Source organism: Orycteropus afer, unplaced genomic scaffold (assembly GCF_000298275.1).
Source record: "Orycteropus afer afer isolate SDZICR_OR568_19922 unplaced genomic scaffold, OryAfe1.0 scaffold00009, whole genome shotgun sequence".
Lineage (NCBI taxonomy): Eukaryota > Metazoa > Chordata > Mammalia > Tubulidentata > Orycteropodidae > Orycteropus > Orycteropus afer.
The window spans coordinates 23,778,597-23,805,752 of NW_006921596.1; the positions used below are offsets into that span (position 1 = coordinate 23,778,597).

Consider the following 27,156-nt stretch of genomic DNA (forward strand, 5'->3'; position numbering starts at 1 on the left):
TGGGTGATAACTATAAAGAATTTCATGGCTCCTACGGTATGGTTCCTTTTCCTTATTCAAAATATTGAGCTTGGTGATAACTGGAAAAACTTCTTCTTTATGTTGACCATGAAGGTAGTCGAGATCCATGGTCTGTTGTGGAAACAGCTGCTGTCATAATACTCATCATTGTAGCTACAGGTCTGATCCTTGCTGGTATGTTCCCAATCCCAATGTAAAAAGGAACCAGGGATGACTCTACATTAGAAATGACACTTACTACTAGTCAGCCAACATTTGCTAATTCAATTATGCTGGCTTGAATCATGGGGGTTATGACACACCAACCATGTGGAGGTCCATCCTGTCAGGCAATCTACAGAGGCATATTCTTCATCTTGTGCAACAAGTCCCTGTTCATTTCAGGAACTTTAAAAAAAAAAATTCAAGAATTTGAATTGTTCAGTCTAAATTAGCATCACAACAGAGTCAAATGAACATTTTTATTCATAGCATTCAATTGTTTCCACTAAATGGGGCCTTTACCCCTTCTACACTCAGTTATTGACGTTTTACCAAGTCCTTGCTAATTATGTATGCTGTTGTTTTAATATCATTTTTCACTGATTTGATAAGGCCGATTTTCTCTCTGCTTTGAGTGCTGTGCAGCCATAGAGCCCCACTGCCTGGGTTTCCCTTCAAGAAAGAACTTGCCAAGGGATACGTTGAGCTTACAACTTCCCGCTGAAGCACCTTCAAGGTCACCTTCAGGTTTCAAGCCGAGGCCACACTTGTCCCAGACAAGTTCCAGCCAATAACTGAGAATGCCATGGAGTATTGGATCCTGGCCATTTATATGTAAAAGTTCTGCTTTGGCACAGTGGGATTCATCTTCAGGGAAATCCTTGCTCAGAGATCTACACGGGCTTGACCAAAAGACTCTGTCAGATCTGTATTGCTCATTCCTCTGCCTCCCCTCTTCCCTTGTATGGATATCATATCTGCATCAGAGTATGAAAGACTTCCAGTCCAATCCTGCTTCCTCTTCTTTTGATCTTTTACAGCAAGGAACCCCCAATAATGTATCTGCACCCCTAAATCTGTCTCAATGTCCGTTTCCTAGAGGACCCAACTGATACACAACCCTATGATCAACAAAATGGTAATTATTTTCCATATGCTTACAAAATAATAATAACAACAACAATAATGGAAATGTTATTTATCCATTTCTTCCATGTTCTAGTACAAAAAAAATGTGTTCTTCATCCCATTCTGAATAGCCCCATTAGTGTGTGTCTCTCTGTCTCTCTCTCATACATGTCTACCAACTTCAAACCAAATTTGAAAGGAAAGAGGAAAAAGGTCTCAGAGATTGTGAGAACAACTAATAGTCTGTGCTTTTATTTGAACGCAATGGAGCTTAATGGTGCAGGTATTTTTACACATACACACACACACACAATGTTTACATTTCATTTGAGAACTTAGGCTGACTCTTTATTGATTGCATTTAGCCCCCATTTCCACCTCTATTATGTCCATTTTATTTAAATAAAAAACCTGAACTTTATCCTTTCAACCACTATTCATCGAGTAACCACTACATGTGTTCTGTAAGAGTCATTTATGTCCACTACATGATGCACAATACCATTTGAATCAACTCTCTAAAAGAGAATTCAAACAATTTTTCTGTCAAATTGGAAATAAAAAAGCTCAACTGACAATACTCAAAACTGGTACATGTGCTTTGAGATAGTCACTTATTCTTCAGAGTAAAAATATAAATGTTTAAATGTAGCTGATCCAAGCAATAGCAATATATATGGGTAAAGATTAAAATCACTTGAATTTTCATCATACTAGAAGGTTTTATTATCTACCTAAACTCACTGCCATGAAGTCCATTCCGACTCATAGCTACCTCTCCTTCGGTTTTCGAGACAGTATCTCTATGGAAGTAGATGGCCCAGTGTTCCTCCTGAGGAAGTTGCTGGTGGGTTTGAACCGCCAGTCTTCTGGTTAGCAGTCAAATGCCTTAGGTTCTACTCTACCAGAGCTCCCTTATTGTCTATACCTCACAGCAATTTATCCTTTAGATAAAAAATTAGTTAAACAGCATCACCATACTTCTTTGTATTTATGTTGAACATCAACAAACTACAACAACAAAAGAAATGGTTTCTTACAAAGGACTATGAGACACTTTAGGGTAGAGACACTTTAGGGTAGGCCTTGGGAAATTTATCTCCCTGTATTTAACTTACTACTTGACACAATGAATGCTCAATGGATATTTCCTGGCATAGTATCTGTAAGTACACTGGTAATGGGGAACAAAAGGACCTGTGTGAACCCATGGCCAAGGAGCAAAAGGGAAAACAATTCAACTCTACCTAGCCAATTTATATACGTTGGCTTTGTAGAGAGCCTCTGTACCGTAATTATTATCTTAAAAAGTATAGTCCAAAGGAATTTGTCAGTGGCTTTGAAATTGAGGCCCCAGTGTGTTTCCCAAGTCTGCCACTGAGACATTGGCCAAGAAACAGGACAATGCAAAACCTTTCTTTCCCTTAACTCCTACAGCTGATTACCTGCTCTGCCTCTTCCTCAGGGTCATAATAGGACCAAGATAAAATGACATTTACGACAGACTTCCTCCCTGGCTGAGGAAGAATATATAATCATGCATTTTATGAGCTTTTTCCTGTTTCTAAATCTAAATTCAATTTTAAGTCATGACCTATATATGTATAACTGTACTTTTTCTCACTTCTTAAGTCATGAGGATTTTACTCTTTGAATTAAAATAAAGTAAAAGAAGGCTTAAATTTTTAATTTAATTAATAATTGACTTAAGCATAAGACATGGAACTTATCTCAATAATGTTAAAAACCTCATAGTGTTAGGAGAAGGATCAGCTGAAGCAATAAATATCAGCAATACTTGGTGCTTGTTGTTGTTGTTATTTGCCATCGAGTCGGACCCGACTCACAGTGACCCCTCCTTGGGTTTCCGAGGCAGTATCACTTGGTGCTTACATGCCTGCATATTGAACTTTTCTACCTGGAAATTCCTAGATCAAAAAAACCAGAAGCAAAAGAAAATACATGCAAGTAATATTGTCCTTAGTAATCATTTTAATTTTGCTCCTCCCCTCCCCTCCAAAAAAAGTTTACTGGTTTTAAAGAATCTGGTAAAATAGCTTTAATGTCTGTATTTATTGTTAAAATAAAACTATATATATATATTTATATATATATATATATATTTATAATATATAAAACTATATATTTATATATATAGTTTTATTTTAACAATAAATACAGACTTACCAAAACTATTTTGTTTGAGAGCTCTGGTGGCCTAGGGTCTAAGGCATTTGACTGTTAACCAGAAGGCCGGTGGTTCAAACCCACCAGCCTCTCCTCAGAAGGAAGACTTGGCAATCTACTTCAGTAGAGATATTGCCTTGGAAACCCAAGGAGGGGCCACTATAAGTTGGGACCAACTTGACAGCAGTGTTTTATTTTTTCTGTTTATTTGTTTATGAAGTTATTTTCCAAATTAGTAAAAAAGTTGGTGTTGTTGCTGTTGTTTTTGTTTGTTCTTTTTAATAAGTAAATCAATAACTTATCTCATGGTTTCTAAAATCTGTAACACCAGACCTCAGGTCATTGGATAGGTTAATTTTTAGCAACAATAATGTCTTCATAATAGATGTAATTGGTAAAACCAACATCCCATTTGTTAAAATGAGTAATCTAATAGCAAATGTAGTAATAGTAACACACATCATATGCTTACCACATGCACTGTATGTCTGATATGTTTTGCTTCATTTCATCCTTATTGTAACACTATGAGGTAGGCACTATACCCATTTTAACACAGGAAGGAATTGAGCTTCCACAGATTTATAAAAGTCACTTGCCTAGCATCACACAGCCAATAATTAACTGCATTTTTCTTAAATCTAGATCTAATGTATAAATACATTTTTTATTCCAAGATTAAAAAACAAACAAAAAACGGTCCTACCACCTGTTAAACAAACAACCTTCTGCAAAAAGGCTGCACATTGTTTTAATCAGTACTGAGATAAGTGTTGTGTTTCCATGTACCTTAAGGCATCTGACTACTAACCAGAAGGTTGGTGGTTCAACCCACCAGCCACTCCTCAGAAGGAAGACTGGGCAATCTACTTCCACAGATACCTCCTTGGAAACCCAAGGAGGGGTCGCTATGAGTTGGAATTGACTTGATGGCAATGAGTTTGTTTTTTCTTCCTTCCTCACATTACGTAGGTATACCACATTGACATCTGTTTGATCCAGGCAGTAAAGCACTTAGCTATAACACTTCATACCTCAAATCCCAAGAAAAGTGTTCCCCTGAAGCAAAGACATGGTAAACAGAATTCAAAATTTAGGCCACTAACCTGTTTCAGGCTCAATGGAAAAATAAGGCTGTCCTTCCAAGATACTATAAACCAACTTTGCACTGTTTCCATAAACTGGGTCATCAGCATCTGTAGCTGTTACATTAGTGACAGACGTACCTAATTAAAAAAAAAAAAAAAAAAGAGCGAGAGAGAAAAGAAGATAATAATTAACACACTATTCTTTGCCAAGAGCTAAATTTTGCCAAGCACATCATACATAAATCCATGTATGTGAATAAGAAGCCAAAGAAATTTCTTTTAAAATATGTCACAACTTCAACAAAATCCAACTCTTTTATAGGAAAGGATACGTCTAGGTTGTGTAGTACTATATAAAAAGAGCTATTTAAGTATATGCATTATTTAATATTCCTTTGTAGTTTTCATTTGAAAGGTATCTATTAGATTCATATGGGCCTCAGGAATGAGCAGAGGAAACATATCAAAGGAAACATGAAACATAAGGTTAATAACATAATGTGACATGTTGTGTTTAAGTTTTGCAATGGGTCAGCCGAATGTACCTGGAGGTTTTAGCTGCTGAAGAAAGTAATACAGGAACATCAAAAGAATATTTTGTCCCATAATACTTAACTCATAAGAATATACAATTAGATTGGAAACCCCAATTCATCAGCATGTTCACGTAATTAAGACTTATGGATAAATAGAATCCAAACCACTTCTTCAGATTAATTTTCTATTATTCACTTACACCTTCATTCAAATGCTGAACACAAGCAGCTTGTCTAATATGAGGTACGTGTATTAAGACAAGAAGTCCTGGTGCACAGTGGTTAAAGCTAACCCAAAGGTTGGCAGTTCAAGTCCAGTAGACACTTTGCAGGAGAAAGATGAGGCAGTCTGCTTCTTTAAACATTAACAGCCTTGGAAATCGCATAGCAATTCTATGGAAATCCTACGGCAATTCTACCGTCCTATAGACTCGCTGTGAGTCAGAATTCACCTGACAGCAGTAGGTATTAAGACAGTCTATCCTTTCAAGAATCCTGCAGTTTGGTGGTGAGGGGGGAAAGGGAGGGAATACACAGAGCTGCATAGAAATTCAGCTGAATGCAACAGCACTGATTATGGATCTGTCACTCAGTGCAGCACAGGTAGGGTGCTCAAGGATAGCTTCCTAAGGGAGGTTACGTATGACTAGAATTATTAAAGAGAGGTAGGATTTACCCAGGGAAAGAAGAGCAGAGAAAAAAAAAATTGAAAAGAAAAAAGCAGAAGTAGAATTCAAGTGGGATGAGAGGCCAGGGGAAATGCGGAGAATTCGTGAAACTGAACAGACATTGGAGAAGGCTGGTATGGCAAAAAGAATCATATTCTCTGAAGATAGGGCCAATGACTTCCTCATTCAGTGAGTTTGCAGCACCTAAGAGTAACGGTACACTTTTTTGCTAATTAAATTGATTGGTAAATGAATGAATCACCCAATGCATTAATGAGGGATGGTAGGTAGCTGTCACACATCCATTTTCTGGGCAGCAGACTCTGACACAGAGATTTCATGAGGAATTTCCACTGGGGAAGTATTCATTCATCAATATCTGTGAGGAAGTAAAATGGACAAGATGGTGCAGAAGGAGCATCGGGGATGGGATGTAGGGGACGTGATGTAGCCACATCAAAGACCTCCGAGGACCCACTAGGGGAGCTGGACTGGGGACAGCCACAGGACAGGGGACAGCTTTTCCACCCCAGCACGGGTCTGTTTTTAACTAGTTCTGTGATCTTGGGCAAGTAAGAAAATGTTATTAAGGTTTAGTTTCCTACTCTGTGAAAAAGGAGGCAATACTAATTATCCAATTATAATCTTGAGGTAGCTGAATATAGTAATTTATGCAAAGAGTGCAGAAGAGTTATTGACACATCTGATATTTTTGTGCACTATCACTGTTACGTATACGTACATTCTGTGAGTGCATGTCTGTGACTGAATAAGAAAAGTCTTCTCTACACTTTTAAGCTGTGGTGGATGTTGTAATTTTTAATTGGGTGTAATTCTGCATAATGATTTTAATAGTATACTTCCTCAGGTTTAGATAAACAAAAGGAGATGATCCCAAATGATTTCCTTTGTAAAGTCATTTCCTTTGTACCAATGGAAAATAAACATACACACATACACACACACCCGACCTCACATTCTCCCACCTAATCTACCTTCCCTGAATTTCCATTGTGGTATAAAATTGACAACAGTAACTCAAAAGAATAGACAAGAAACTCAGGGTGCAGTGAGTCTATAGATGGAAAGGAACAATTTGGAAAACAAGGTATGAATGTTTGCACAACTCGAAGAATGTAATCAGTGTCACTAAATTGCACCTGCAGAAACTGTTGAATTGGTGTATGTTCTGCTGTATATATACTCAACCACAACAAAAAATAAATTGAAAATATATATTCTTCTGGGCCTGTAAGTAAAATATCTTTTGATCCAGTAAGCATAAGGTCAGGCACTGGACACTTTGTCAGGACAAGATTCTCTTTACTATTTAAATGGATGACAGTGGAAAGAACACCTTATCTCCCAGCCCCAACAGATTCCACTACTGTCAAGATGAGCTACAGAGCCAGGGACTGTGATAGACCAGATAAGCCTTTCCCCACATCCTCATCCAGGATATTTCTGCCTAATATCTGGCTTCCCGGGAAATCCACATCCTTCACCTCTAGACATCTGGAAATGAAAAGGCAGCACTACTTTCCGTCAAGGATGATATTTCTCCTAATAGTGATTCAAGACTGTTGCAGCACCTGTACATTGGAACAGATGCATGTGGAGGTTTTGTGGATGCATTTATCAAGCGATTATCCATAGGGGAGAAAATGGATGCTTTGAGGTTAATCTTGCAGCAGAAAAGATTTCCAGGCAAGCTGTGGTCTGCACTTCTCCATGGAAATGCATGCAGAATGCAGACCACGGAGGCAAATTGAAAAGTGAAAACCTTGCAGGATAATGTTTCTTCAAAGCAGCAAGTGTTGGTGTGTGATAAATAGAATCCTGAGTAATACCCTGGAAACATAACCACCAGGATTCTCTGTTTGTGTTTTCATTTGGAACTGTTTTTTGTCCCTTTGTTTTGGATACAAGAGACTCATTTAGCTAGTGACTAGAAATTTGACACTGTGCCATTTCTCCAAGAAAGCCCCTATTATGATCCAACTTGATACTGATTCTAATTATAATAATATAGCTGTTGTATTTCCAGCTGTTGTCAACAAAAATGATCCCTGTCACCACAATTCAGCCTGCTAGGATCAAATCAAGTATGTACATGCCAATTCCAAGGTGAATTCCACTCTTCCCAAATCCATTTTTCTGCATTAATTTCCTGGTTAAGTGAAATTTACCAACGTGCTGCTTGGACTTTAATTAACAGAGGGCTCTCAGTTTCCTCTGCCTGTTGCCACACCCGAAGGGTCCCTCCCATTAGCAGGAGGGCCCACATGTTCTCCCCACACACACCCCAATAATGACAGCACACACTACAAGCAAAATTAACCATCAAAGATTTTACACTGTCAGGCTAGAGGTTCCAATTTGCTGACAAATTAAGATGAAAGGCTTTCAGGAAAATAAGATGTTGAGATTTGGGTAGTGCAGTTCTGTTAGCTAGGGTATACTTTTTTATGAGCAAGTCAGCACACCAATTCTGCACATTATTCAGAAAGAAAAATGCTGGTGCTGACATCCTGAGCAGGAAAACAAAGGTTTGGTGCAGCGTGGAAACGTGCACACTGGAAAAGCTAAACCCCTTATGATGAGAAGAACACAGAGTCCATTTGCAAAGCGTCATTTGCAATCCATTTCCAGAGAATAAGGACTTCAACAGCAGGTGGGAAGATAAAGGCGCAGAACCTTGGCAATCACTGGAATTCAGAGAGACATCCATTGCCGGGCTCCTACTACTATCTTCAAACTTTGGAATTGACCTTCTGAATACCCTGATGCAAGTTATGTCTGTATAATTCACAGTCGGAGTGTCTGGCATTATCGTCTGCAAATGTCTTACTTAAACATTCACACATTGCAATGACCACAGGCCTAACAGGTCATAGCAAAGATGCTATTGACTTCATTATTTTAATAAAACTAAACCCTCAAGCCAATTTCCCTCATCCTCCTTATTAATTCCCCTAGCACTCTGCAATATGGTAGGTAATGGGGCACAGGTGTTGCCATGACAACCTTTTTTGGTGGTTGTTGAATGGCAGAGCAATCATTTCATAAGACCTGCATAACTTGTTGACGTTTAAATTATCGCTTACTAGAAGCTGAAGCATTGGGCCGCAGTTGTTTAAGATGTGTCACGCTAATCCTATTACTTTTTACTTTTATGGAATAATGTTCTGGGATACCACTGGGCATGCCTCGCCTGGCCTTCTGGAGGGTTTTTGTTTGTTTTCTTGTTTGTTTTTTGGTAGGTTCTCTATGTCTCTAGTTACACCAGAGCATAGACCAGCATCTGCTCAAGGACAAGGAGAAAGCTGAAGAGTAAGTGCTGGCAGTCAGCGCATTTTCCTCCCTTCTGTCTACTTCATACCATTGTCTTCAACATCCCTACCTCCTCAGGGCCTTGAACAAATGCCCCCACTGGGAAAGATGGCCTGAATCCTACCAGTGCATTTCAGTTGTGCTGTTTAATTACAGAAGACACCTGCCAAATATCAAAACCTCCAAGGGATGCCTTAGGGGGTCTTTGCAGGAAGAGGAGGATTAAACATGGGTCAGTAAAAATGAAGGCTTTCATTTAATTCTATGTATGGAGGTTTCTTCCCCAACCAAGACGAGGATAAATAAATAGTGAATTGTTCTGCCTGTCCAGTCAACTGTAAGGAGGACAAGATTCCAGTTCCTTCCAGGAACTACTAATCTTGTATTACCGTTGGTTAACTGGGAAAGTTATAGCAGGGTGATAATAGATCAAACCCATCTCTTTTGTTGATGATCAATCTTGTGACTTGCAAAAGCCGACTGAACAGGAAGTAGCATGAGCAGCGTGAACTCACCATTACAGATCAGACACCTCTCTTTCAAGACACATACCACTCGGTGAAATCCCCAACAACCAGCTCCCCTTTCTATTTCCTTCTGCAAAGGCCTAACTGTTGCTCACTGGGTGTTCTCCTCACGTGCCAACTCTCAGCTTGTAGTAGAATGTCGCTGCCAAGTTCTACATGCTCCCGACTGAATTTATTATGGGAACAGGGACAGATTCTTAACTGCAGGCAGGCGGATGGACAGCACCGAAATATGTCCTGTCATTTCTCTGGCTCCACGATTTGGGACCTAAACTGGGGAAATAAAATTCTGTTTCCATATTTAATTCTGGATCATTGAGAGGTATAAACAGTTTTGTAACTTAATGAAACATCCACGCACACTTAACACTGGGTTTTTCAAATGAGCCTGAAACTTTCTGAGACAATTAAGCACTTCAGAAAATGCACTCGAGCACACAGACGCCATCTATTTACCCATGCATCATGCCAATGAACATCTGTAATATGCAGCGGATAAGAGAAACTGAAGACAGTGTATGAAAATGTGGAACGGTAAAAGCTCGGCAATGTTTACTACATTGTACAGGAAAGAAACACCTTCTGCACCGCTCACAAACACCACCAGGACACTGGTCTACCCATTGCTTTTGCAAATGGCTGTGAGGAGGATTGGAGGCCTGACTGTGAAACCTAATAGGCGCCCCGTTTTAAGTTCTGTGTGCATCAATAAACCCTTTCAGAATTGGGATGCCTTTTTTCCTAATACAACAAAAAAAAAACACATTGCCTTTTCATAGGCTGGTTATTCCCAACAATCAGACCTTTGCAAATACGTTACCTATGGAATGAAATCCTTTAACTGCTTGAGAACTAAACTAGCATCATTTATGCTTCTGAGTGGCAGCTATTTCCAGCCTGACCTTGCAAAATTATGCTTCCAGTGGCATGGCAGGTGCCTTCCACCACGTGGCAGAACTGCTGTTGCTGGTGGGAACTTTGCTCAATCTATTCTATCATATTAACTCATTCTGTTACTCACACAATGGCTATCTGTGTGATATGTTGTATGTACCAGGAGCCAAGCTAGATACAGAGGGTATGAGACTGTGTAGGAAATTCAGTTTCTCTTCTTTATGGTGGTTGATGTTTACTTTAGCAAAGTTTTCTCACGGTATAGCTTTAATGGGATAAAGCCATGAGGACCCTTATTTTCTAAAAGGTGGCAGCCCAATGTAATAGAAAACACATATCACAGTTATAATGGCAGGAGTTCTTGTCAACATTATCTTTACTTATAAGACTGAGAACAAATTCTATAACCATGGCTTGCTACTCTCACACAGCAAGGTTTCTGGCATCACTGGGCGTTTGGAATGTATCCTCTGCAGATAGAGAAGCACTATTCTTATTCTCTAGTTACATGTTTGAGACTCAGTTTCCTCATCTGAAAAATGGGAATGATACTACCTACTTCATATTCTTGTTCTGAGGGTCCACAGGATATATGATGGGAGTTCCTTGTGGGTGCTGGGGTATGGGTCGTTGTGTCAAGTTGCATCTATCTGTCCCTGTACTCTCCAGAAAATGCTTACTTTATTAATGTTTGATGAAGTGTGAATCTGAGTACAAGATTCATGAGAATCAAAATATACCTACCACAGTGGCTGTTCATTTTCCTTTTCTCTGAAAATAAGCTTACAGGAGTCCGTCCTCCCACCCCATCTGTGGCCTGCTTACTGTGGTTTCAGCTACCCACAGTGCACCAAGTCTGAAAACATGTAAAAAGTGCGCCATTCTGAGTAACATGAAGAAATCTCACACTGTCCTGCTCCATCCCACCAGGGGCATGAATCATACCTTTGGCCAGTGTATCCATGATGTATATGCTACCTGCCAGTTGGTCACTTAATAGCCTTCTAGATGATCAGATTGACTATCGTGGTATGAAGTGTTTGTATTCAAGTAACCCTTATTTTACTGAATAAGGGCCCCAAAGCCTAAGAGTGGTGATGCTGGCCATTCAGATACCAAAACACAGTTGACTGAGCAGATGCTCTGTGCCCACCGGTACCAGAGGGGTTAACATTGCCCACCCGGGGCACCCTAGGTACTTGCCAGATATATGTATAGGAAAAAACATAGTATATAGGGCTCAGTATTCTCCAGGTTTCAGGCATCCAATGGGAGTCTTGGAATGTATCCTCTGTGGATAGGGGAGGATGACTATTATTCTCTAGCTAAAAGCCAGAACTTTCCAAAATAACAGTACTGTGGTTGTGGCTGCCTTTCTAAATGTAAAAGGCAAAATGAGTAGCTCTCCTATCAAATTTCAAACCTGGCAGAGTGAAAAGGCACTGAGGCACTGAGATTTCAGGAAGTCAAAAGTCCTAGATGAAACAGGGTTAACTGGGAAATCGTTGCATAGTTGTGGTTTAGTAGGAGATTAAAATGAGTATTTACTAATTTGGGAGCTCTGGTGGCATAGTGCCTAAGGCATTGGACTGCTAACCAGAAAGCTGGTGGTTCAAATCCAGTAGCCGCTCCTCGGAAGGAAGGTTGGGCAATCTACTTCTGTAGTGATACTGCCTTGGAAACCCAAGGCGGGGTCGCTATGAGTCAGATCTGACTCGACAGCACTGAGTTTACTTACTAACTCACCCACAACATCCATCCAGATATAAATATATTACCATCCAAGGTGTAGCTAAAACAGATAAGTTGAGCTCATCTCCAATTTGGGCCTTTTGTTATTTTTAGGATCTCTTTTAGTATCTCTTTATTGAGTTTCTGCTATGTGTCAAACCTTCTGTTAGTCACCTAAGGAACTGTTCAGTTAGAATACTCTGGCTTTCATGATGAGAAGACTTGTAGGAGGTCAGAAAACTAAAAAATCAGCTACCAAATGATGTGATAAACTGTTGTCAGTGAGAAAGATGTATTGAAGAACACAAGAGGAGATGCTAAACAGCTTAAGGAAAAGCTTCTGGGATAAGGTGACATTGATATAAAGTAAGAGAACGGATATTAGATCAAGCAAAAAGATGTTCTCGGGTCAAGGTTCATAAGTGGGTTGCAAATCACAAAGAGCCCTTAGGAATTAGATTAATCAGTAGGGACCAGATCGTAAGAAAAAGTTTTAAGCAGCCTTTGTACACCAATCACACACAGCTGTCTCATCTCCCCATTGATTCCTTGATCCATATGCTTGCTCAGGCAAGCTCGTTATGATGATATCCTCTACATATCCACCTAACCCTCCGTGGTCCACATTCAAGATGTAGCTGATTGCTACATCCAATCATTTCCTCTTCTGAACTCTCAAAGTGCTGTATTTGACAGTCTCTGGGGCACATTTTACTTTTATATATAAATTGTGGTGCACATAGACTTCCCCTTTTAGAATGCAAGCTTCTTGAGAACAATAGTCTCTCTTGTGTTCTCAACTTCACCCTCTAAGCCTCTGCTCCAGAATTAACCCACTCTTCCACAATGAGGCTTCATCATTTTTTTTTTTTTTCACATTATAAGCACGGCTCTGTATTTTCCTAGTCATATAAGTGCTACCGACAAAGGAAAGTATAAAATACTTATTCATTTAATTTTTAAGCAAGCACATGAGCATCTATTCATGATCAGGTCCATGCAAATAAAAATGGATAAAGCCTGGACTAAAAAAAAAAAAAAAAAAAACTCACTGCTGTCAAGTCGGATCCGACTCATACAAACTCCTCCTTGGGTTTCTGAGGTGGTATCGTTACGGAAGTAGAATGCCCCATCTTCCTTGTGAGGAGTGGCTGGTGGTTTTGAACTGCCAGACTTTTGGTTAACAGTCAAATGCCTTACGCACTACGCCACAAGGAGACTCCCAAATCTGTTCTCTTAATCAGCACAGAAAACCCTACTGTTCATGAATTCTACATCTTCAAATACAGAGAACAGGGCCTCGTATAATATTTTCCTCTATAGCATCATAAGGAACTCTGGCACTGCAGTGGTTAAGTACTCTGCTGCTTAACCAAACTACCCAAAAGCCAGTAGTTTGAACCTACCAGCTGCTCTGGCAGGGGAGGGGAGGGCAGGCATGGCAGTCTGCTTCTATAAAGCTTACAGCCTTGAAAACCCTACTGGGGACATCTGTCCTGTCCTATAGGATTTCTGTGAGTCAGAACCTACTCAAGGAAAGTGGGTTAATATCATCTCAGAAAGTGAGTTGCATATAAGTAGTTGCTAAAGCAATGAATGAATTTTCTTAATTTCTATAGGAAGACTTATGCAGAAATTAATGTAGCAAGTTGGCTCATTTTTTTTAATGTGTTATTTCTATGGTTCTACTTTATTTTCATGTTTTAAGTCTATTAGAGAAAATATAATAGGGATTTTTTTCCCTACTTTTATGAGGGCAGACCGGATCTTGTTTTCTTAAATATGAGCCTACCTTTTTTTATTTAAACATAAACCAGTGTGATATCAACTCTTACTGATGCTCCCGCAGAAATATGAAGGTCTGGAGACTATTTTGAGGGGAAGGTTAAAAGTGTCATTACTCAGGGTGAGTTTTCAGGGACTAGGTGGAACATAACAACAACAACAAGTGGAACAGCAAAGATGGCAGGTTCCATGGTGACAGGCTGCACTATGTCTGGGATTCACAGTCCTACATCAGGAATGGCTATAGACATGAGAGGTAAGAGCCCAGGTCTAAAAACTGGGAATTGAGGGCAGACTTACCATGAAAGGAATAACTATAAAATCACCTTCTGTGGAGTTTGGTAAAGCACTGAACTGACATGCTTGGCTACCATTACTGAACACTCCGAACAAAGATTCTATAGAAAAATCCTGATAAAAAGGGTGAAAACTCAGAACAAAATTTCAAATTCTTATGAACGCTAGACTTTCTGGAGTCATGAAGGTTGGATGAACTCCTAAAACTATTGCCCTGGGATAATCTTTAAACCTTAAACCAAAAATAGACACTGAAGTCCTCTGGAAACCAACCATAGTTTAGCACAACTTAAAAGAGTTTAGTTTAGTAAAAAATGTAGGTCTTAAGTATCATGCTCTTGTAACAACTATCTATACGGGATCAAATTGACAATAACAACTTGAAAGATTTGATACAACATTAGGGGACAATGAATTTATGTTAATGGGGGAGGAATAACTCAGAAAAGGTGAGAACAGTTGTACAAAACAAATTATTTAAAAAAAAATCCTACAGGGCAGTCCTACACTCACATGGGGTCGTTATGAACTGGAGTTTACTCCATGGGATCCAGTACCAATAGGCTGCTCTTTTTAGTATGGGCTTGAGAAAATTCTACTCAAACTGGAGAAAATAAAGGTAACATTTCTTGAGGTAGAACCATTTCTTCCCAATTGTCCCATCAATACTAACAGAGGAGCTTCTTAATCTTTACAAAAAAGAAGCTAGTAAACAAACAAAAATCACAGACACAATACCACCATAACTTCTAGGGCCCACCCAGGTCATAATTGCAGAAGCTCACATTTAAATACAGCTCCATCTGAGCAAAACTCAACACTTCTATCATTTCATAAAAAAAAGAAGAGGACAATATTTATGTTCTGGTATTCGTATTTGCAAGTAAAACTTTACTTATCACGGGAGTATGGACTTGAAATCTTGAAAGACCTAGAGAGAAATCACCTGGTCCTAATTCCAACTTCCAGTTGGTACAGGGATTGTGATGCTATTAATTATCTCTTTGCTTCCTACTGTGCAATGTCCTTTATTGTTCCTTACTCAATTTTACATTCAAAACATCCTTATAAAGCAGATACCATTCTTTTCACTTTTATGTGGGAGAATAAGCTCAAAGAAGCTAAATAAAATTACTAAATCATATAGTCAGTAAACGCCAGAGACCATATTCTAATCCAATTTTGTTTTTCCCTCACATCTAGAGAGTTGGACTCTAAAGTTCAGGCATAAACAGTCTAGGTGACCTATATGTCTGAAACCCAATAATAGAGCAAAGACCATCACACATGTCTAATCCTTACAAATAACCAATAAGGCAAAGGCTTTTATCAGAAAACTAGCCTTGGTAAAGAGATATCATCTCGAAGAAAACACATTATTGGATTTGAAATCAAGTTGATCCAAGTTGCTTCCTAACCCCATAGTTGACCGCTCTAGTGCTATCAGTTCACTCCTAGATACACGTGCACTCTGTTAAGATCCTGCTTTATTTCCCTTGTTGTGTTGTTGTTGTTATGTGCTGAAAAAAACTGTCTGAGAGGAAAAGGAGGCTTGCAGTTGCAAATGAAGAAGTTAAACATGTCATGTTAAACAGGCAGAGGATGATAGAGGAACAAAAACAGAAGATCAAAGTGGGATCAAGACACCTGCTTGCCTGGAGAGACTTGGGAAAAATATATTGGAAACCCTACCCGCCTTAATTAAAATCTTGGCAAAATCCAAATAATACATAAAGGCTACGCTTTGGGGTTTCCCCAAATCTGATTAATGATCAAGCAGCATTGTGAATGCTTTTCAAATTGGAAAGTGAAGGGGTGGAGGGAATGAGTGATTATGCTTTTAGCTCTGAAGATGTAGTGATTCTGAAATGGCCCATATCTTTAAGCAGTTTAACTAAATGTTAGGAAAATGGAATTAATATTTCATCTCTTCATCTTGTTCTTTGGTTTCTTCTTGGTTTTGATCCTTCTTTCTCTCCCTTCCTTAGCTCTTTCTTCTCATTCTATAAATATTTACTAATTGCTGTACGTCATCAAACTGTGCTTGGCCTTCGTGTATCATAAATGAACATGGGTTCTTTCTTGCCCCTGGGGAGCTTACAGCCTAACAGGGGGAAGGGCATGGAAACAAACAGCACCATATAAGCTGTAGCCAGGTATATGCAAGGAGAGGTGGGTTTACAGAAGAGACTGAGTACAAGTCCTGCTGTGGGGAAAGGATGGAGGGCAGGGTAACCAAACCAAACCAAACTCACTGCTGTTGAGTCAGATCTGACTTATAGTGAACCCCTCCTGGGGTCTCCTAAGCAGTATCATTATGGAAGCAGATTGCCCAACCTTTCTTCCGAGGAGTGGCTGGTGGGTTTGAACTGCCAGCCTTCTGGTTAGCAATCAAATGCCTTAGGCACTACTCCACCAGAGCTCCTGGAGAGCACAGTGGGGAGGTATAAATGAAGTGGCTTGGCTAATAGCCTAATTTCAAAGATAGTCTTCTATTTCACAATACTGACTTCCTTGCTGTTCTCTAGGGTTCAAGTGTGTGTCAGTGTGTATTTGCATGATTTCATTAAAAAAAAAACAAACAACAACCTGATAGTGTACAAAATATCCTTGTATAAACATTTTTAAGTACCTAGATTTTCTGAGATTTCCTTACATTTTCATCATGAAAGCATGCTGAAAAACAGTAGTTTTGCTGTGTGTTTATGAAAGGTCAAAGCAAAGATTAACAGAACTGAAAGACATGCAGAGAATTTGGAGAAACATCCAACAAAAGGCTGGCTTGATTTAAAAAAGTAATAATAAATGAAATAATAAAGTAGCTCACTCAATTTGCATGCATCACACTTTTTCCATTCTTCCTAATTACCATATATAAGAATCATAGGTAAAATAGGATAAAAAGATTGAATACACTGTCCAACAGCGGAGCACTTCCAACTGTATTTTACAATATCTACTTTTTTTTTTTTTAATCATAACATTCTCACTACCATTGTGTTTGCCCTTTGGGCTATTTGTAGTTGACCCCAGTAATACAGCCCGTTTAGCCAACATTTTGTGACTGTCATTTAGCAGTCTTGCCGAGTGCCTTAAAAATCGATGTATCCAGAAGGAAGACTGGTGGGACTTCATAGTATCACATCTCGTTTTTATACAAATTTCCAATTTACCAAGTTCCTGTCTCATTACTTATACAAGACAGGGCATGCTGATGAGATACACAACTCGTTCTGTCCCTTTTGGCAATCCATTTATAACCCAAGCACAATTAATATCTGTACAGCTGCTCTCCAGGCAGAGAGAGAAGTGTGGCAGCAAGTACTCTGTACAAGTTGGAGTGTAAACGTGTGACAGGAAGAGCGTGGGGATGGGTCTAAAAACAGTGGAATTGGGGCTTCCTTTTCATTTTTCATTTCTCCAGAGAAGTATTTTCAAAACATATTTCACACAGGAAATGAAACTACATTGAGTAACTCTCCAGATTGCCCAAGAAAATAATTAGGAATCAGGACGCTCGTTAAATACAAACTTCACACATGGCCATTCTTCACAGGGGAAGTCCCATAACACTCTAGAAAACTTCTCATCATTTTGTCTCCTCTGTTTTGTTTTTACCCATTATCTGTTTTACTGTCAAATATTAGCCTTTTCTTTAATTAGATATTGATAACTGCCATCTAGTACATTCCTGGCCCATATAGTCATTTGATGTAATTATCTCTTTTAGAACTCACATAAACTCTCAAAATCAGATTTAAATCATTTTAAGATTCCTAAAAGAAAAAAAAAAACAGATTAAAATCAAGTAGGTGCTTTATACATGTTCAGTTTTTAATTCATTCATCTACTTAATTATAGATGTGCTTTCCACTGAATATTTATTGCATAATTATAATAGCAAGTACCAGAGGAAAGCAAATCTGTATCCAACTAGTTGCATTTTTGTTGATTCTGACTGATGGGAACCCCATGTGTGTCAGAGGAGAACTGGGCTCTGCACAGTGTTCAACAGCTGACTTTCAGAAGTAGTTCATCTGCTTTTTCTTCTGAGGTACCTCGAGGGGGACTCAAACCTGCAACCTTTTGGTTAGCAGCCAAGCACAGTACCATGTGCACCACCGAGGGATTCATACATATAATCTCAGAACATTTGATTTAGTAATTACACCTCTTAGAAGTTATTCTAAATAACAAAGCCAAAATAGAGGCAAACATTTTTGTGCCATGCTATGATAGAACAATTAAATATTTATTTAAGAAGAATTTAGAATATTTCTGGAAGTAGTTGTTATAGTGTTAATTGTTAAATAATAATAAACAGTTACAGAGAAAAAGAGACACAGAAAATGGAACCAGAGAAAATACTGACTGCAAATAAATAAAGAAACCTGTTTACATCCAGATGCCAACAATCAACAAATACATGTACTTAATCACATATATATGATTAAGCACAATACATGTAGTTAAGCTCGTAAATGACTAGCAGAAACTGTTGTCGTTATGTGCCGTGGAGTGAATCGACTGATCCCTCCTTGGGTTTCTGAGGTGGTATCACTGCAGAAGTAGATTGCTCAACCTTCCTTCTGAGGAGTGGGTGCTGGGTTTGAACTGCCAGCCTACTGGTTAACTAGTCAGTAGCAATTTGACAAAGAACCTAATAATACTGGCTGGACATACTTTGAAGCCATTAAACAAAGCCATTATGTCAGGAAACAGAGCAGTGTGTCCAGTTTGAAAAGAACGCTAAAAGATAAATAAATAAGTAAATAAAGTAAGTTGCCACTGAGTTGATTCTGACTCATGGCAAACCTCTGTGTTTCAGGCTTTCACGGCTGGACCATTTGGAAACAGTTAGCCAGGCCTTTTTCTGAGGTGCCTCTGGGTGGATGTGAACCACCAACCTTTTGTTGATTGGGCAAGCATCTATCCATTCGCATCACTGAAGGCTCCATGCTGGGTGCATGGTTCCCCCACTTACAGCACAATCCCCTGAGATCCTGTGTTTAGAAGGAAGAGCCCTAGGTCCTATATCCATGGAAACAGATTCAAACTCTGAGAGGAGGGGAAGAGAATCTATCTCTGATTAAGGCCCTCTGGTGATTCTGAAACACATCAAGCTCCTGGCAATCACTGGTACAGGGAGAAAAAAGTGTCCCCTGAGTTACAAAGAACAAGGGTTGCTTACATCCTTGAAAAAGTTATACGTTATTTCAAGTTTTTAATTACAAAAGTAATACATACACACTGTGGGAAATCCACCTCCTTTAGTAGGCAACTCAGAGAGACACCTGAGAAGGCACAGAAGTGAGAAAGCTGGGCTTTTAGGACTGTGCAAAGAAGTGTGAAGAAGTTAATTAGCACCTGCATTCTAAAGAGCAGTCGAGGACAATTTAGGACAGATGGGGGGTCAAACGCTGTGAAAAGCATCCCGGGGAGCCTGCAGGATTGTAAAAGATAACAGCTTAAGCTTCACTTTCCGTCATATTTAAACCTGTCTTTTGTAATTTTTCTATCCTACTAAGGCACATGGACTTTTTTCATTTTCTCTTTAATTAGGGCGTGTCTTACGTGATATTCATGTGTGTTTTCACAAAATCCAAATGTATGATGAATACAGTTGCTAACATTAAATAATTAACGAAAAGATTAGCTATTTGGGAAGTCCCATAGACTGACTGTTCATTTGCTTCAACAACCTTGAAGAATCCTAGATGTTCCACCTCATTTTTTACAATTCCGTAGCATATCCCTCTAGGTTGGCACTGTCCCTGAGGGGAAGAAAAACCTCCAGAGTTGTGTCCTCTGAACTGTGACCCACACAGACTTTTGTTCAATAGGAAGGTTCTCAGAGCCCACACACAGAGTTTAACATAGGACGATACACATCACCACGTCTATTGTGAGGAGACACCCCGTGATTTTGATAGCAACCCCATGTGACAGAGTGGAATTGACCCATAGAGTTTTCAAGGCTGCAGTATTTATAGGAGCATATCTCCAGGCACTCTCCCCGTGCAACTGCTGGGTGGGTCTGGACCACCAATCTTTCTGTTAGCAGCAAAGCAAAGTGCCATCAGGCTTCCTTTAGCAACACCTCTAGGAGCTCTGATAGCATAGTGCCTAAGGCACTTGACTGCTAACCAGAAGGCTGGCGGTTCAAACCCACCAGCCACTCCTCACCAGCCACTCCTCGGAAGGAAGGTTGGGCAATCTACCTTCCATAGTGATACTGCCTCAGAAACCCAAAGAGGGGTCACTATGAGTTGGGTCCAACTCAATAGCACCTAACAACAACAACAACAACTACTCAGTCTAATGAAGTTAGTGTGTGGTGCAGTTAAGCCCTCAATGTTGTTGTTGTTGTTAGGTGCCACTGAGTCATCTCTGACTCACAGCAACCCCACACACAGCAGAATGAAACGCCGCCCAGTCCCACGACAGCTACATGATCCTTGCTATACTTGAGCCCATCGTCACAGCCACTTTGTCAATCCATCTCGTTGAAGGCCTTCCCCTCTTTCGTTGACCCTCCACCTTACCAAGCATGACATCCTTCTCCAGGAAATGGTCCCTTCTGATAACATGACCAAAGTTGGTGAGATGGAGTCTAGTCACTCTTGCTTCCAAGGAGCATTCTGGCTGTACTTCCTCCAGGGCAGATTTGTTAGTTCTTTTAGCAGTCCATTGTACCTTCAGCATTCTTCACCAGCACCACAACTCAAAAGCATCAATTCTTCTTCGGTCTTCCTTATTCACTGTCCAGCTCTCACATGCATACGAGGTGATTGAAAATATCATGGCTCGTGTCAGGCATATCTTAGTCCTCAAGGAGATATCTTTGTTTCTCAGCACTTGAAAGAGGTCCTTTGCAGCCAACTTGCTCAGTGCTATACATCATCTGATGTCCTCAAAAGCCCTCAATACATTGACTGTAGTAGGTAAATATTCTAAACAAATCAATATAACAAGCCCAATTTAGACTACTTAATCTCCACTTCAACCCAATGAGATGGTTTGATATTTGTGTCTATTTTTACCTCTGAGGCAACTAGGCACAGAGAGGTTCAAAAACAAAAGACAGAAAAATCTTGACTAAAACTACACAGATTACTGGGTCACTATTCTTAGCAGGAGGAGCTCTGGTGGCATAGTGCCTAAGGCATATGACTGCTAACCAGAGGCTGGTGGTTCAAACCCACCAGCCACTCCTTGGAAGGAAGGTTGGGCAATCTACTTCCGTAGAGATACCTCCTTGGAAACCCGAGGAAGGGTTGCTATGAGTCAGAGCCGACTTGTTGGCAGTGAATTTTGTTTTTGTTTTTTTATTCTTAGCAGACACACTGCTGGAACTTGGGGGTTCAAGATTAGGCAAATCAACATGGCATCTGCCTGTGTGGAGTCCATAATCCTAGCATATATGGTGCAAATGTTTAAAAAGCTTTCAAAGTAGGTGCTCATACATGCTGCCTGCTTGTATATGTTGAAGCAGACAACTGAAAACTTGGAACAATTCTGAGGTCTTGTGTTTTTCTCAGACTATGTCACGTGGTTTCTGAATTTGGTCAATGTATATTTTTTAACATAAAGTATTGTTACAAATATTCTAGCAATACCTCAGAGAGGGGCAACATAGCTGTTTTCTGTTAGCTTTTGTTTGTTTGTTTGCTTTTATTATTATTTTTGAGAATGTCCTGGAATACTATCATTGCTGTCAAGTACAGAAATACAGGATTATCATCACCTATGTGAGTTTTCAGTATGGTCCTTAGATCAACAGCAACTGCATCACCTGGGCTCTCATTAGAGATGCAAATTCACAGGCTCCAACCCAGAGCTAAGGAGTTCTGGTGGTATAGTGGTTAAGACATCTGGCTGCTAACCAAAAGGTCAATGGTTCAAACTCACCAGGTGCCCTAGGGAAGAAAGATGAGAAAGTCTGCTTCTGTCAAGAAATCTTTACACACTTGGAAACTCAATGTGGATTGCTATGAGTTGTAATCTACTTGATGGCAGTCAGTTTTTTGTTTTTTGTTTTTTAAAACCCAAATCTAGTAGCTCTGGTGGTGCAGTGGCTAAGGCATTTGGCTGCTAACTAAGTGGTCAGTAGTTCAAAGCTACCAGCCACTCCACAGAAGAGAGATGAGGCAGTTTGCTTCCCTCAAGATTTACAGCCTTGTGAATCCTATGGGGCAGTTCTAGTCTGTCTTATAAAGCCGTTATGAGTCAGAATTGACTTGATGGCAGTGTTTTTTTTTTCCTGTAACCCAGGCCTACTGAATAGTAAACTGGGAGTAACCAAACCAGTTGTAGTTTACTTGAACCCAACTCACAGCAAATCCACGTATGCGCCATTGAGTTTTCATGGCCATGACCTTTTAGAAGCAGATGGCCAGGTCTTTCTTCCAAGGGGCTTCTAGATGGGTTCAAAATGCCAACCTTGGGTTAAAAGGCGAGCTCTTAATGACACTTTGAGGACAGAGCCCAGAAATCTGTATTTTAACCAGTCTTCTGGGTGATTCTGATGCATGCTTATGTTTGAGAATCAATGTGCTAATAAACAAAAAGCAAGACGACCAAATCACCATCAGCATCTACGGCCTAAAAAAAAAAAAAAGCACTAAGACGAAGTGTTGTAAAATGCTTTCACATATGTTTTATAACTTTACAAACTTAAAGTAAGATAAGACAATTACGAAATTTCTAAAAAAATTTCTAGAAAAGTAGACCGAATAAGTCCCTTAACCTCTTTCTACTGCAAGGTCATACAGAAAGTGTTACCTTGGGGATGTTGGGCATACATCTAAGTATGGTTTTTAGTCTTTCAATATGTGTTACATTTTTAGTTTAGTGTCCCTAAGAATATAATTTACGAATTTCCCCATTTTCATCCACTGCTTTCTAGTAATTATGGTAGCTTACCACCAAGCGATAGGGTGTCATGATCAGAATACCTAGTTCTTTAAGGATGATAAACTAATATACAATGCAATATGGTTTTCGTGCTAATTATATCTTTTCCCCAAAACTAAATATATTGTAACACATCTGAGCATAGTTGTTAAAATTATGTACTTTGTGCAAGCTTGAACAAGAATTAAATTGCATAAATTTCCAGGCACACAATTTCAGAAATCCCTTAACAGTTGACAATGGCTGTTTTCCCTACACCTCATATTAGATTAGAAGACATATGAACTTCCAGCTCCCCATCCATTATACAAGGCATCTACTCTTAAAGGCTGTGCACTAACTAAGAACTCTGGTCCTTTTTTTTTTTTTTAAATGACAATGTTCAAATAGCCTGGAAAACTAGATCTGAGTACATTTGAATCCATTATCCAGGAAACAGTCTCTTACTAGGGATTAGCTCATTCTCTCTGCATTCCTGGTCATGGGGCAAAGAAGCAGCAAGGGTCATGAGACGCTGAGTGCACAAAAAAGTCCTCATGTACATGCATTCTTACAGTAAAGGTACTTTCGTTTCTCTTCAGTAAATAATGATTTACTGTACAAACAACAAAACCAAGTTAGTCTGAACTTTTCATTATGTGTTTGCCCTGCCCCACCATCTTATTTCTGATCCAAACATCATCCTAGATTTAGGTGGTGTGGAGATCTGCATATGTGGGGTTTATAGCTAATGAATGGAGCAGCAGACTTAAAGCAAGCCCAATCCAACTATAATTCTGAGTCCAATTTACTTATCTGCTTTAACTACTTTACTGCACTACCCTAGAAAACCAACCAGGTAAGAAATATATACAACACTGAGAACATACAACAGTATCACATAATACTAAGATATATACCAAGACAACTGCAATGATTATAGTTCTACATTAGATGTCGTTTGCTTTGCATTATAAGCTCTGTGTCTGTCACCATGATCATGCCCCTTTTTACCAAGACTATCACATATGTAAAGCCCCTTGAAATCAAAACACAGTTATATTAAGAAAAATGATATAAATAGTTTTGTCATCTTAGAATAAGACTATCTAAAGTTATACATAGGAGCTCTGGTAGCACAGTGCCTAAGGCACTTGACTGCTAACCAGAGGGCTGGCAGTTCAAACCCACCAGCCACTCCTCAGAAGGAAGGTTGGGCAATTTACTTCTGTAGTGATACTGCCTTGGAAACCCAAGGAGGGGTCGCTATGAGTCGGAACCAACTCGATGGCACATAACAACAACAACAATGCTATATATGATTGTTGTAACTAACAAATTCATGAAAAAATTAAATAGGTACTGTTGAACTGTGGGGGGAAAAAAAGGGTTTCTGAAACTCAATTCTCTGGAATTTGAATTGCCTTGAATAAGAGCCTACAATATAAATAATTTCTCATCTCCATTTTTGCCAAGATAATACAAGATTGATGATCTCTCCTGCTCTTATGATCTGCACATATTTCACTATGTGTACATGTGGGGAGAAGACTACTCTGGACAGAAAAGAGAAGTCCCTTCAGGATGGAACATGTATTTCAGAGGAGAGGAATTGTGAGTCAACGCAGCTATTTTTGTTGTCTTTCCAGATTCCACACATTTTTCTCTTTGATTTGGAAAGAAAGCAGCATTTTCTCTCCAACTTAGTCAGTATATATCACACAAACCCACACAGAAACACATATACAACACATACATTGCAGCATGCATAAATACAAGAGAATGGAAGGAAAAAGAATATGTGTGTGAGAGAGAAAGAGGTACAGGATAGAAGAAATTCTAGAGAAAATTTCTTCTTTCAAAGATTAAAGTTTTTTTTTTTTTGTCAACTCTGGTATCTGCAATTCATGGATGGTAACTTAAACACAAAGAAGAAAGGGAACTAGAATAAAGCTCATGCAAGTTTCTCTTTCTCACTAGAGAAAACACACACACACACACAAACACAAGCATGCATTAAGGTTTGCTGTGTATAAATCATTCATGCAAACACAATGCCAAATGGAAAGATATGCGAACATAATGCAAGCCTGTCTTCAGAGAGCTTACTCTCTCTTGCTGTTGTTATGTGCCACAGAGTCGTCTCCAACTCACAGTGACCTTATATATGACAGAATGAAACAGTGCCCAGTCCTGGGCCAGCCTAATGATCCTTACTACACCTGAACTAATTGTGTTGCTGCCACTGTGTGTCCATCTCATTAAGGGCCTTCCCCTTTTTCACTGACCCTCCACTTTACCAAGCATGACATCCTTCTCCAGGGAATGGTCCCTTCTGACAGTATGACCAAAGTAGGTCAGATAAAGTCTGGCCATTCTCGCTTCCAAGGAGCACTCTGGCTGCATGTCTTCCAGGATAGATTTGTTACTTTTTTTTTAGCAGTCCATGGTACTTTCAGAATTCTTCACCAACACCACAACTCAAAAGCACCAACTCTTCTTCAGTCTTCCTTATTTACTGTACAGCTCTCATGTGCATATGAGGTGACTGAAAATACCATGGCTTGGGTTAGGTGCATTTTAGTCTTCAAGGAGATTGTCTTTGCTCTTCAGCACTTGAAAGAGGTCTTTGGGAATAGATTTGCCCAATGTAATACGTCTTTTGATGTCTTGACTGCTGCTTCCATTGGCAATGATTGTAGAACCAAGTAATATGAAGTCCTTCACAACTTCAATCTTTTCTCAATTTATCATGATGCTGCTTATTGGTCCAATTGTGAGGATTTTTTTTTTTCTCTTCTTTATATTGTCATGTAATCCATACTGCAGCAAGCTCTGGTGGCATAGTGCCTAAGGCATTTGACTGCTAACCAGAAGGCTGATGGTTCAAACCCACCAGCCACTCCTCGGAAGGAAGGCTGGGCAATCTATTTCTGTAGTGATCACACCTCGGAAACCCAAGGAGGGGTCTTTATGAGTGGGATCTGACTCGACGGCAAGGAGTTTGATTTGGTTTTTGGCATCCCTATTGCAGACTGTAGTCTTTAATTCTCATCAGTAAGTGCTCCAAGTCATCTTCACTTTCAGCAAGCAAAGTTGTGTCATCTGCATATCTCAGTTGGTTAATGAGCCTTCCTCTAATCCTGATGCCACACTCTTCTTCATATAGTCCAGCTTCTCAGGTTATTTGTTCAGCATACAGACTGAGTAAGTATGGTGAAAGGATACGACTCTGACATACTCCCTTCCTAATTTTAAACCTTGCACTAGCCCTTTGTTCTGTTTGAATGACAGCCTCCTGGTCTGTTTTCAGGTTCCTCATGAGTACAATTAAGTGTTCTAGAATTCCCCTTCTTCTCAAATTATCCACAATTTGTTATGATCTAATGCCTTTAGATCACAATCAAATGCCTTTGTATAGTCAATGAAACACAAGTAAACATCTTTCTTTGCTTTGGGCCCAGATCCATCTCACATGATCTATGATAGCCCTCACTCCATGTCCTCTTTTGCATCCAGCTTGCATTTCTGGAAGTTCTCTGTCAATATACTGCTGCAACCATTTCTGACTTATCTTAAGATTTTACTTGTATGTGTTAACAATGATATTGTTCAATAATTTTCACATTCTGTGGGATCACCTTTCTTTGGAATGGGTACAAATATGGATCTCTTCCAGTCCGTTGGCCAGTAGTTGTCTTCCAAATCTCTTGGCATAGCTGACCGAGTGCTTCCAGAATGGCATCTGTTTATTGCAACATCTCAATGGGTATGCCATCAATTCCCGGAGCCTTGTTTTTCACCAATTCCTTCAGTGAAGCTTTGACTTCTTCCTTCAATACCATTGGTTCTTGATCATATGCCACCTCCTATAATGGATGATCATCTACTAGTTCTTTTTGGTATAATGACTGTGTATTCCATCCATCTTTTTTGGTGTTTCCTGCATTGCCAACAGAATCTTCCAATATTGCAATTCGAGGCTTAAGTTTTTTCCTCAGTTCTTTCAACTTGAGAAATGTGGAGCATGTTCTTCCCTTTTGGTTTTCTAACTCCAAGTCTCTGCACTGTTAAGCCCTTTTAT

The 27,156-nt window shown here is 39.5% G+C and overlaps 1 protein-coding gene across 1 annotated transcript in view; it reads right to left on the reverse strand.

Moving 5' to 3' along the window:
• CDH8 (cadherin 8) overlaps nt 1-27,156 on the reverse strand; it is a 460,658-nt gene that overhangs the window by 246,081 nt on the left and 187,421 nt on the right. Inside the window, exon 3 of the mRNA XM_007947691.2 lies at nt 4,425-4,544. Coding sequence (XP_007945882.2) covers nt 4,425-4,544 — 120 coding nt within the window. The remainder of the gene's footprint in view (nt 1-4,424; nt 4,545-27,156) is intronic.